A 13,890-nucleotide genomic window follows, 5' to 3' on the forward strand; every position below is an offset into this window, starting at 1 on the left:
CATGTACCTTCTGATATTTTGATCCTCATTATTTTTGACACTATATTCTGTCCACACAATATTCTTGTCTGCAGTATTCTGTCAGTAATCCTGCTGCCTAAAGAAAAATGTAATTTGGATAACCAGCTGCCTGTCTCTTTTTTAGCTGTATGGAAATATCCAATATACAGTTTAATTCTATAATAATCTTTTCTTTCTTATAGCTGTTTAATTTTTATCCTAAACTTGGATTCTTACTCGGGGCTCAGAAGACTGTGGAAAGAAACTCGGACCAGCAAATTGCTTTCTTTCAGGGGTTCTTCAAAGAACACAAAATGGAATTTAATGCCAACAACATCACTGGATTTATTGATGCATACTTACTGAAGCAGGAGCAGGTATTTACATTCATGTATGTTCATGGCCACTGTTGCTCTTGGGCGTTTTATGTACTTGATTCTTCACCAACAAATGCATACATTTACATAGCCTTCCTCTCAAAAGTATTTTCTTTTATTTAGTTGATTTTGCCTCCATTAAGACTTTGTCTATCTAGACATTGGTAGAGGACCAAGGTAGCCTTCCAGACTTCAATGTCCCTCCCTTTGCTTCTTGGCCACCAATTACAAAGTGGTAACGCAGGATTGGAATGCCCCAGTTAGATGGTGGGACATCTTCCAACATCTCTTCCAACGGTCTTTCAAGGACTTGCCATGTCGGAATGTGGTTGTGGAACTCACTGGTTAGTTCTGACAGAGCACCACAGCATGGAAGAATGGGAGCGGGTTGGTAGTGGGGCCTGAAAGGTCTAAGGGAGGGGTAGCTCCATACACCTTGATCCTGGGCCCAGGCAGTGCCTGCTCAATCTCCTCTTGCCTACCCTCCCCTAGACTAGCTGTGCACCCAGGAGGGGCAGCTGACTCCCATCACTCATGCACCCTGAGGCATACTAGTAATCCTTAGGTTTACCTTTCCGAGGGTATGCAAACACTCCCAGGCAAACAGGAATCCTGGTGATTCACTTGTGGCTGCTGTAACGGAACCATCAGGATTACCTTTTTCTGCTAAGAGAGTGTTTTCACACCCCCAGAGAAGGTAATGCTAAGGTAATGCTAAGGGCTCACAATAAAAAGGCAAAAAGGCAGGCCCTGGAATTCTTCACAGCATTGCCATGCATACACACCATTAGAGGGGTGAGTCTGAGGATTTCATGGGGGTGTCTACTAGATACCAGTTCCAACATGGAGCCCTGCAGGTCCACCTGGCAGGGCAAGGATAAAATCAGCATATTGCTAATGTGCACCTCCAATCCGTCATTATAATTGAGGGGGGAAAAGTGGTCATAATAGGAGGAAGGCAGGTTGGAGGGGATCAAAGATGAGGGGGGTGGCGTCATGTCCTTAAAGGTCTCTGTGCTCATGCAGTTGATTGTGATGAATATGCATTTGCTGTGCTTGTCCCATTTAGTGCACCAAAGCATTTGTTGTTTTACATTCACTTCATGTGGTAATTGAAGAAAGTCTAGTACAAGTGGTATCTTCAAGTAGTTTATTAGGTGATGAAGTAACAAACCCCAACAGGAGCAGCCTCCTTGCTGCTTAGCCCTACACTCAACTGGCTCTCTCACCCACGCATCCAACACTCTATGACATCATTACTAATACTAGCATTCTATACACCTTACTGGCTGAGCAGCAGGCTGGAAGCAGACACCACATTTCATTTAGCATCAATGATAGTGGGTGCAGTCTCTCAGCCCTTGACTAGTTTTTGTGTGCCTCTGATATGCCTGATACTAGTTTTTGTGTGCCTCTGATATACCTGATACTAGTTTGTGTGTGCCTCTGATGTGCCATTGTTGATGCACTTTGGTCCAGGATAATTATATTTAATCGTCCATGGCATCATCTTCAGAGGCTTTCGGGTTCTCTGTAAATACACCGTGATCTCCACATTCTTGTGGACTCCCTGCCCCGGTTCACTCCAAAACAAGGACTCTGCCCACAATTCACCATGGTGCAGGACTAACAAGGTCGCCGGTCTTCAGGGCCTACCTCACTCATTGATAGACAATTTAATATAAGTATCTTGCACCAGTGGTCCCACTTCATGAGGATTTCAACCAGTAATTGCTTTGTTTGCTACTTTCGGGCCTCCTCTACAACATGGTACTGAGTATCCCTCAATGGGAGTTTTTTTGACCAACTGTCACTATTGATGCCTAAGAGGGCTGACTAGGATATCCATCTGACGTGCAACATACAAAATATCGGGTGCTCATAGCCCTGTCCTGATGATGACCTTTCATTAACTTGAGGTCAAAACATCATAGACCCCAGACATCTATAGACTCCACTCCTTAAACCAAAACAAAATAAAGAAAAAAACAGGAATTATATGTCTTTTTAGCTTTCTTGATGCAATGTTTTTCACTTGTCACTTATCACTGCACATTTCCTTCACATGTTTGAGCATTTGGTTATCTGAAAAGTACTGCAAAATTATATTGTTTTGCTTTAAAAATTAAATGTTATACAGTTTGATTGGTTTCTGTCTTATGAGTAGTTGAATCATTTTTATTTATATGCAGTTAACATATGCACATATTAAGGTTTTCTTAAAGGACATTTTTCTCGGAATCATAATAACAACATCAAACTTTTTGTTCAGATTATTCCCTATATATAATATAGAGTTTATTGTTTTGTGATTTATACCATAGTGCACCACTGTTTTATAAATATATTGTATCACCCCAGGTTCTCAAAATGTTTGGGGTTGCCCTTTATTTTAATATTGTTGTTGCTACACTTGCCATTCACAGGGAACTGTGGTGGAAAACTGACCACTTCATGTCAGTGACTGCATTTCCTGCAGGATTGTCAAGGGGTTTACTCCAGTCCATTAACTTAGGGTTTAGGGTGATGTTCCCATCTGCTTATCCTCCAACAAGTGGCATCTTACTGTTTCTGTGGAAGCTACTGATGGGTTAAGACTTTAGCAGTCCTGCACTCAAGGAGGGTTTCTTTATTACTCTTCTATGGTGTTTTTCAATTAATAACCCTAGGGTATTGAGACTTCCTAGAAAGTCTGCAGTACACTGAACATACTCTCCAGCCTACTGAGTGCCATTAACAGGTTCACTCCCTGTGCCTAAAAAATTCATCACACTAAATAATGTTCCTATCATCCTAGCTCCCGTCCCATTCAGTGCCAACTTCTATGGGAAGCCTACAGCTAACTGTAAGTCCACCTCTCTCACCCTCACTTAAGCAGCATCAAATGTGCAAATAAGCCCGCTAATGTCCTGACCATTGAACATTCCAAGGGCCACAAGAGTACTACATTCCTCCACCCTAATCCCTACACTGTCCAAAAAACACTTGAAGCATGCCAGTGCTCAGATGGACTTCCAGTCCCATCTGCATACGTGTATTGACTACTAGCAGCCCGTCCCGATGTTGTCCGGGAGCAATCAGGCTTCTGGGCCCCCGCCCGCCCCGACGTTGTCTCAGGCTTCAGGGCCCCCGCCCGCCCCGACGTTGTCCGTGGGTCCCCCGGAGCGCACCCGCCACTTTCAAGGCCCCCAATGAGCCGCACACGGGCTGCTTCACCTACCTCAGCCACCGCTCCTCCCCGCCTGTCCGCCGCTCCTCACCGCCTGTCCGCCGCTCCTCACCGCTCCTCCCCGCCTGTCCGCTGCTCCTCCCCGCTCTCATGTCCGCCGCTCCTCCTCGCGCTCCTGTACGCCGCTCCTCCCCGCGCTCCTGATGTCAGCACGCACGTCGCGGCCGGCGCTACTTCCAAGGGACTACTTTTTTTTTAATCGTAAATATTTTAAAGAACGTATATTTTATTTTTTTATATAGCCTATGTCCATCTGCAGACCCTGACAATTACAACGATGTATCGGGTGTTTGGATTGGTGCTGTGGTTCCTGAGTTTACCCGCCTCAAAGGTTCAAAGTTCTCTCTTTATAATAGTAGTATAGATAGATTATATATATATATATATATAAGTCTAAACAGGAAGCCCCAAATTAAAGCAAAGCCACACGAAGTTCAGATCAGCACGTTTATTTGCATCCATTTCACTGCTAGCTCCTTGACAGCTTTCAGAGCAATCTTTGAACATGTAAAGCCTGACGCGTTTCAGGAAATACTCCTTTCTTCAGAGGCATTGTTCACGAAGGGCTGGAAGAGCAGTTTTTGGCCGCGTCTGCTCATATAATCACTGGCACCTGCCACAGTGGGCGTGGCTAAATCGCAAAGCCTTCTGTGCCTTGTAGTACGCTGGCCCTCTTCCCACAGTGGGGCCACTCAACAGTCCTTGCAATTTGAACCAAGTATTCACCAAGTGGAGTAAAGTAAAGCGCTGTAAGCCCTCAGATTGCGCTTTGCAGCAGTGAATTCGTGCTCAAGGCAGCACCACCTGCATTGGAGCTGCTCTTGTCTTCGTTCCGTCTTTGCAAGCCCCTTCTCAGAGCCTGCACGAACCCTTCTTAAGGTGGGCCTCGCTTCTCGACTGGGCAAACAGCCGATATCCATAAAGTCTAAACAGGAAGCCCCAAATTAAAGCAAAGCCACACAAAGTTCAGATCAGCACGTTTATTTGCATCCATTTCACTGCTCGCTCCTTGACAGCTTTCAGAGCAATCTTTGAACATGTAAAGCCTGACGCGTTTCAGGAAATAATCCTTTCTTCAGAGGCATTGTTCACGAAGGGCTGGAAGAGCAGTTTTTGGCCACGTCTGCTCATATAATCACTGGCACCTGCCACAGTGGGCATGGCTAAATCGCAAAGCCTTCTGTGCCTTGTAGTACGCTGGCCCTCTTCCCACAGTGGGGCCACTCAACAGTCTTTGCAATTTGAACCAAGTATTCACCAAGTGGAGTAAAGTAAAGCGCTGTAAGCCCTCAGATTGCGCTTTGCAGCAGTGAATTCATGCTCAAGGCAGCACCACCTGCATTGGAGCTGCTCTTGTCTTCGTTCCGTCTTTGCAAGCCCCTTCTCAGAGCCTGCACGAACCCTTCGTAAGGTGGGCCTCGCTTCTCGACTGGGCAAACAGCCGATATCCATATAGTCTAAACAGGAAGCCCCAAATTAAAGCAAAGCCACACGAAGTTCAGATCAGCACGTTTATTTGCAACCATTTCACTGCTCGCTCCTTGACAGCTTTCAGAGCAATCTGCGGCCGGCGCTACTTCCAAGGGACTACTTTTTTTTTAATCGTAAATATTTTAAAGAACGTATATTTTATTTTTTATATAGCCTATGTCCATCTGCAGACCCTGACAATTACAACGATGTATCGGGTGTTTGGATTGGTGCTGTGGATCCTGAGTTTACCCGCCTCAAAGGTTCAAAGTTCTCTCTTTATAATAGTAGTATAGATTTCTACAGCTCAGATGTATAATTAGTACTTAATGCACCTCAGCTGGGCAAACTGTAAAATGAAGAATGTGCAGAATGTTTTATCCTGCCAGTGGAATTCTGCAGAAATGTGGAATAAATACATTCCACCAACTTTAGAGATTTCCACCTGCCTGGAAGGGATCTCTGTACCTTCATCAGGGGTGTTTCCATTGCAGAACCTCTGTAGGCACCATGTTCATCGTGCTTACACAGCACAGTTCTTTTTTATCAAAAAGAACCATCAAAGTAGAAGTTTGTTGTTGAAAAACTGTACTCACCACCAAATTCTAAGTAAGCCCATACGTCTATCATAAGATTTTAGTTAAGCCCAGGTCCAAGCAAGGCTAAAATAAGAGTGCACGAGGTTGGAAAGAAATCAAGTCTTTGGCTGATTAACAGATCTTGACAACTCATTCCAACTGCCCTATATGCTGGTCAACAGCTCCTAAAGCCCTTGCAGTACTTTGCTAATCAACTGCATAATCTTCCAGTGGGCATTGTGCGCACTTTGCACCAGGATATCTCCCCTATTAATAGGCTAGACATTATTAAATCCGGCAGCTTTGCTTTAAAATCCATAAAGGCAGTGATGTAGCTAGTTCTTTGCCGCCCTTAGTGGTCCCTGTCTTTGCCACCCCGTGGCGGGCGCAGGTAAGAGCAGGGTGTGGGGGTACTGCCAATCCCTGCGTTTATGACCCAGCGGGCTGCAAGTAAGAGTGCTCAAAACTTGGACCCCCCCTTTGCAACACCACTGCATAAAGGCACGTTGCAGCACAGGTGCAGGGCCCTGAAAAAGTGCGGGTCTTGAGAAATAATGACCCCTCTGCTTCTCGCTTTTGACAGGCCTGTCTGTGAGATGAGTTACAAATGTTAGAGTGGATGTAAGGCAGGCCGGCAGGCAGTTGGGCAGAGTGCTTCTGGAGGCAGAATGGTCTAGATCAGAGAAACAAACAGGCACAGGCATTGCCCCAGCTATAGTGGTACGCTAAAGGACATATACAGAATTTAAATGCATTATAATGCATGCACGTAGTCAAATTTTTGTCTCTGAAGGTTGTATTTCAAAATCCCTTGATGAGAGTCTTGTCTTAAAATTGGATTGCATGGCCTTTTGTCCTGCCAGTTGTGCCTTCTCTTCATTTAAAAAAAAGTGTTTTGGAAACAAAACTCAGTAGAAACACCTGCAATTGAATGCTTTTATTTAACACTTTCTATGGGTGTTTGTATAATTATCAAAGTTTAACACTGTATAGTTTTTCTTTTTCTTGAATTTTGTATCTTTTTATATGATACTGCAATCCATTAGGTTGAAGGAACTCAGCCACTGCTATAATGTATCTTATTAATTCCCATGCTGAAAAAACTGCCAATGCTGTGTTATGTTTATTCTTTGCATTAAAGAGTTAAAAAAAACTGAAAGAAATCCATTAGGTTATTTGCACTCTTGACTCTGTAAGCATTATGTTTTTTTTCAGGAGTCCAATAATTCTAGCACTCATTTCCATGATAAAAACCTAGAGTATTCAACACTGGACCTATTTGCTGCAGGCACAGAAACAACGTCCACAACTCTTCGGTGGGGTCTTCTATTAATGATGAAATATCCAGAGATACAAAGTAAGAACTGAATGTTAAAAGTCTGCATAGTGTTTTAGAGCAGTACTGATTCTGAAAACAGCAGCATGGTTGCTGTTTGTTTTTTTATGTTTTCTCTACAAACAAATTCCGCACATATGTGAACCTCAAAATGGGCTCAGTTTTTGGCAACTGCTTAACAAATAGCCATCACACTTTCTGGAAGTTAGTCATAATTGTAGCTACTTTCCATGTACAGTTAATGTCTACCAGGATGTTCGAATGAGTTCATATATTTCCCCCAAATTAATGTTTTAAGATTAACCCTTTTTTTTTTTAAACATAACTTTAGTTGCCTGCACACTTGAGGCTGTTTTCAGTCCTTTAGTCCACAAGTTCAATCCCATTGCTAGGACCAAACGTATGGAATCCAATGTGCAGGCAACAGGCGAAGTCAGAGGTGTAATGTAAGTTGTAATAGGTTTCCAACATAACCCACACACAAGGAACTGCAATCAATTTTACCTGAGACTACCATTGTTTCACCAGTGGGGTTCTGGCCGGAGTACCCGGGCAACCTTCAAAGAAATGTTTAACAATCCAACCAAAAATGCTATTTAAGAAATTAAGGGGCAGATTTATGATGACTGGCGCATCCCCAGGGATGCGCCAGTCATCCTGCGCCGCTGCTCCGCCACCCATGGTGCGCCGCATTTATAATGCGGCGCACCATGGGGCAAAAACGGCACGCATCTGTGCCGTAAAGGTGGCGCATTGCTGGAGCTGCATCGCAAGCGCGACGCAGCTCCAGCAAGGCTCGGGGGTGCCCCATCTCCACAATGCTGCGTCAAGACCTACGCCTGCTTCAAGCAGGCGCAGGGTTTTGACGCAGCATTGTCCTGAAAGTGACTGAGTGAAATCTCATAGATTTCACTCAGCCACTTTTAGGAGGCGTTCCTGCGCAGGAACGCCCCCCCCTGCGCAGGAACGCCTCCTTATGGCGCAGGGCTTTACAACGTGACGCATCTCCTAGATGCGTCACGTTGTAAATAGGGCGCATTGTTTGCGCCGCCGTTGCGTCAAATAAAGTGACGCACCGGCGGCGCAAGGCCTTCATAAATCTGCCCCTAAAAACATAAAATTACAAATGAAGTAGAACTACAGACCTATAAATATAACGAGTACAATGCTACAAAATAAGAAGGAAATCAGATAAGAGCTTCAAGAGACAAGATGGGACCAGTGTAATTCCTCCAAAAATGGCTAAACAGCTTACATGGGCTTTGCAGAACTGTACTCCATTCCAGCAGGCCAGCCAAAGGACGTACCCGTTGCCTTGACAAACTACATTCCATTATTTTAGTGATTTTCTCCTGCCTGGAAAAGATCTCTGTACCTTCAGCAGTGTCGTTTCCATTCCAGAAATTCTAAAGGCTCTGAAGCTTTGTGGTGTGAGCACCATGCTCTGCATGCCCACACAAAAAATGTTTTGTTTATCAAAAAGAAACTAACACAGTGGAAGTTTGTTGTTGAAAAACTACCCTGTCCACCAAACTCTAACTGAGCCCATAAGTTTATCATAAAATGTCAGTAAGTGCTAAGGACCAAGCGGGGCTAAGCCAGGAGTACATGAGATCGGAATGAAACTGGGTCTTTAGCAGATCTTGAAAACTCATGTCAATGTCCCCATAATCTGGTCAACAGTACCTAAAATCCTTGCAGATCTTTACTAATCATCTGCAAAGTCTTCCAGTAGGCCTTGTGTGTCCCTTATACCAGGACATCTCTGCTTTTAAATGCAAAAACAACAGTTGATGGACAGAATGTAGAACAATGTCATACATTCACCCCAGTACAGAGATCTGGGCCTAAATCCATATTTTTTGGCTCACCACACCACTTTTTTGCTCACCACACCACCCCAGTTCAGACATGGCCATATGCTTTGAAAGCATGCTACACACTGGGTTGCTGTGCCCCTCGCCAGACTGAGATACCAGTGTCTCTGAAAGAGTGCTCAAGAAAGTTTGTTCTGCAGTTTTGGGACGTGTCCATTCAGGCAGAATATCAAGTGGAGATTAAAACAACTCCCCTCCCATTTTCTCACTCAGGCAGCATTATTTGTTGTCTCTCTTTTCACACTTGAACTCAGGCAAGAAGATCAGGCATGGATTTTTAAAGAAAAAAAACACGTTATTGTTAAGTACCCCAAAAACAATCGTTAACTGACCAAATATGCCCTACCACCATTTTCCCAACATTGATATGTTACTGTCTGTGATGTCTCTTGGTTGAGGCGGTTCATGTGGTATATAGGGTCCAAACAACATAGCAGAGTTTAATCTTACCGAGCAAGGCCTATTGTGGACAGTGAATACCCCTTACACTGTCACATAACTTAACACCTTCTTGCTGAATAACTGACCGGATATTTCCAGTTTTTCATGGAGCCTTGGTGCCCAGTGAAGGATTCCTTGAAACAGGCAAACTGTATAAAACCTAGAAATATCTAAAATAAAAAAAATCATATTATTAATAAAAATAGGTATTAAATCATACTAAAAAATAAGATACTAACATTATTTTAATTAAATTTACGTCTTAACACCAAAAAACAGGCAACATCAAAAAACATTAATTACATAATAAATTAAACAACATTTATTTTAAAATATTACTTTTACAAAAACAACACATTTTTTATAAAAAGAACACATTTTCCATACATTATTAAAAATATACCTAAATTATTTAGAAAAAACTTAATAATGTATGTAACATTTCCAACTTCAAAAAACATAAGTTAATAATGATCAATTAATCAGTTTCATTTTGTTAATAATTCATTTGAAAAAATACAATAATTTCAGTACCTCCCACCCTATCCCCCCACAAAACCAACTATCTGCTTCTAAAATGTACATTACTAGCAAAAATGTAAACATTTAAATATACTGTAACATGTAAAAAACACATTACTATAAGAATTACAAGGTAACATAATTGATATCATTATTTATAAATTACATAATCAATGAACAATTTAAAATTAATGTGTACTTTAATTAACTTCCCACATTATTCACCCTACAGAACCAACATTCTAATGCTAAACTATAAATCACCAAGAAAAAGAAAAATATTTAAATAAACTGCTAAAGTTTAAAAATAAAATAAAATCCAACAATTAATAAATACAATATATTTACAAAACAAAATTCATTAAGAATAAAGTTTAATAATTACACAATAGTAAATAAAACTATATTATTTAAAACAATATTATATACCAAATAAAACAATATTCTTGACAGCCATATTCTATGACTCAATATTTCTCTACTAACGATATTTTTGACACAATATTTATGTATCACAATATTAAACACTCAATTTTCGGACAGAACGCCGTCTTGGTTGGGTTGAGCATCAGGTAGGCACTGAACATCCAGGTCTTGATTCTGTGTGAGCAATGTGTAAGGCGTGGGATTTCTGACACAGAGGAGACTTAATTGGAGTTGTGTATCATCGGCATATTGATGATTCTTGATGCTATTATTTGGGTAGAGCACCAAGGGACTCTATGTATAGGTTGAAGGCGACAGGAGTCAGTATGGAGCCCAGGGGGACTCCAAAGGGGACATGGATTTTTTGTGACATGGATGTACCCTTGGGAAAAAATTGGTGTTGGTTGGAAAGGTAGGAGGAGAATCAGTAAAGGACTTTGCTTGTGAATATCTTTAGAGTTTCCAGGGTTTGTATGAGGGTTGGATGGTCGACTGTCTCAAAGGCAGCTGAGAGATCCACCAATATCAAGGGGCATGGGTCATCTTCATGTGTTCAATGTGCAAATGCATAAAACCTGATGGTAAACAATTCAATTATTTCTCTAAGGTAAAATTAAGAAAACAATTTCTATAAATATATCTCCTTTCTGGCTGCTGTTTCTGATATTGTTGTTATTGTACTACTTTATTCGATATTTCCTTTGAGGCTTTCATGAGTGCTGACTTCCTGACTTATTTTAGCCTTGCAAGACCAGTCAAGAAGGAATCCCCAGCACTGAAACACTTATTATTCAGTGTCGACTGTGATAACATTGCACATATTGGTACTGAAACCTTTATCTTAATTAAGCATAAATAACCCCACTGGAGTGTCTGTAATCTGATGTTATCTGTGTTGCTCGCCAACTGCTGACTAATTCTTCATATCAGGCACACAGGCACACAGGAGCTTTGAGGGCAAAGACAATGCGAACCTAATAAAATATCTTCGTGCTCATCATGCCTATAGGCGATAAAAATATATAGAAGATTAATCTGAAAACATAATATTAGTGACCAGCTTATGCATTCTAATATACAATAACGGTTGGTAATAATATCTTTACTCCTGAAAAAGTCATAGGTTCATGTGCACTACACAACTATTTGTAAATCATCCTTGTGCTTTGTTTTTAAATCTAAAATGTTGACTATAATATATATAAAATGTCTCATACAATGTGTCTAACCAGTCAATCAAGTTCTCCCACCTTGACCTTGATTATTTTTCAGCCTTCCCTTTCTCTGTGTCACGTTTAGTTTACTTGTTCTTCCTTTGCCTTCTCCTTCCAGTTCTGAAGGGGACATTCTCTATCTTCCTTTGATCCTCCTACTTTGTTTCCTTTACCCTTCTTACTATCTCCTATTTCACCTTCTGTTCTTCCGTGCCTTATTTTGGCTTATGCTCCGTCTTTCCTCCTTTTCGTTTCCACATGCTTCTGGCACCTTGATTTCATCCTCTCTTTGTGCCTGTGTGATTTTCCCTTAGATCCACTTTCTATTCCTCTTTTTTGAAATAGGAATGTCCTTTTAGCTCTTCCTAGGCTTTATAGTTATTTTCTATCTGCACAGTTTACAGGCTTGTTTGCTTTTCCAATGAGTTCCTCCCTTTCTACTGCATTACACTGCATCCAATTACTTCCTTTGTATTCCTTGTTTGCTTTCATGTTCGGTCATAATTTGTTTTATTAATTTGGCCAATCGTGTTTCTTTTGAGGCATTAATTTTAAAGACGTTTCTGCTTTTATATAATGCCTGTTGTCTCTCCCCACAGAGGCAGTTGTTCTTTACTTATTGCATAATGTTCTGCAATCAAATAAAGGGTTTCATTTAAATCTGTTGGTACTTGCTGTTGGTACTTGCTTAGTCATATCAGATATTGCAGCAGTTGGAGAATTCTGATTGTTAAAATGATGTTCATATGACCATAAAATCTAATGTTCAGCCACGTTGCTTAACATCAGGTGACCTTCACATAACATCTGTCTGCAAATTATATGTCATCATTATGTTTTTTACTTTATGTTTTTATGGTTTCTTGCATGACATTTTTCTCTGCACTGGCACGGAGATTTACATAAAACCTTCCATAATGAACCAAACAGCTTTTAGTTTGGATTATCTCTGAACATTTATTTCTACAGTTCATATTTCCAAGTATACCAAAAGAGGATTTAATCAATACGTCTTGGTGATTTGTATTCCTATGAGTTTATTAGCTTCTTGGTTTTATTAATCAATATATGGGCAAACTGTGCAGTTTTGTCATGTCGCAATGCAATTTGGGTAAATACTCAATACATTTGCAGAAATAAAAATTACCAAGACCTAATATTGATTAAATCCTCATCTAGTTGAAGATATTAACTGATAAAATAAATGTATTGATATGGGTTAGAAGCTGCCCGGGAGTGGGGGAGTGAGGGGGCGAGGGGGTATAATTTAAACTAAAATAAATGTGAAGATTTCTGTATTCCATGGCTGAGGAGGGGTTTTCCCCAGCATGCTAAAATAGTAAATTGTGGTCTAAATTGATATAAGTATAGAGGGTGAGATATTGTTTTTGGGTGTTTCTTAAAAGGTTAAAACTTCTTTTTAAATTCAGGTTTAATAGTAATTGACACAATACTTTTAATGTTACAATATTTTCTTTGAAGACCAAGGAATTGAAGACATCCCTTACAAGAAAGGGAGTCAAATTTCTCTTCAAGCCTATTTATTTCACATGTCCATTTAGGAGACATCTAAACAATTTGCAGATATTCTAAATTGATAAAATAGTTTGTTTCAGATAGTAGGTACACTATTGAGCAAAAGGTATAACTGTCACCCGGAGTAGGACTGAGCCTACCAATCACATATCACATATTTTCACTGGACAAGACCTGAGAGATGAAGATAAATCCCATTGGCCTTTTAAGTTTTTTAACCTAAAGCCAATTTCTGTTGAGTCACTGATATTCCTTAAACATTATCAATTTTTTAAGTACTCTTCATATTGTTCAGAGTTCTCATGCCATCCTTTAGGACAGCACCACATTAAAGACCTCACTTACAAGAAAAATTAAATAAACATTTAGCTAAGTATTTTTTATAAGTGGCAATTCTGGACTAAATCAGAATGTAAGCATACTTTGTTATGGCACTAATGTAAAAGAAATGCACATTTTTGTTTGAAGGAAAGGTTCATGAAGAAATTACTCGTGTTATTAAACCAGGGCAAGTGCCCGGTGTGCAAGATCGGAAAAACATGCCCTACACAGATGCAGTGGCACATGAAATACAGAGATTTGCAAATATTCTTCCATTGAATGTATCTCGTGCCACAATGACTGATGTGCACTTCAGAGGATACTGCATACCTAAGGTAAGTTTAGGTAGCGTGTGAACTGAAGAATCATAGATAAGAATAATAACAACAACAAAAATAGTAATATTAATAATAACAATAATAATAATAAAAATACCAATCGTAATATTAACTTTTTTTATTTAGCGCTTCATAAAATATCTATTGTTTCATAACACTGTAAATAACAGATATTGCTTTTACCCAATATGACAATACTAAATTTACGAAGAGTATTGGTTTCAA

The 13,890-nt window shown here is 40.5% G+C and overlaps 1 protein-coding gene across 1 annotated transcript in view; it reads left to right on the forward strand.

Annotated features, from left to right (window-relative positions):
* The window catches only part of LOC144786011 (cytochrome P450 2K1-like), a 54,564-nt gene that overhangs the window by 24,788 nt on the left and 15,886 nt on the right, over positions 1 to 13,890 (forward strand). The window contains exons 5-7 of the mRNA XM_078664925.1: positions 204 to 377; positions 6,870 to 7,011; positions 13,475 to 13,662. Of these exons, the coding sequence (XP_078521051.1) occupies positions 204 to 377; positions 6,870 to 7,011; positions 13,475 to 13,662 (504 nt within the window). The remainder of the gene's footprint in view (positions 1 to 203; positions 378 to 6,869; positions 7,012 to 13,474; positions 13,663 to 13,890) is intronic.

This window comes from Lissotriton helveticus, chromosome 10 (genome assembly GCF_964261635.1).
Source record: "Lissotriton helveticus chromosome 10, aLisHel1.1, whole genome shotgun sequence".
Classification (NCBI taxonomy): domain Eukaryota; kingdom Metazoa; phylum Chordata; class Amphibia; order Caudata; family Salamandridae; genus Lissotriton; species Lissotriton helveticus.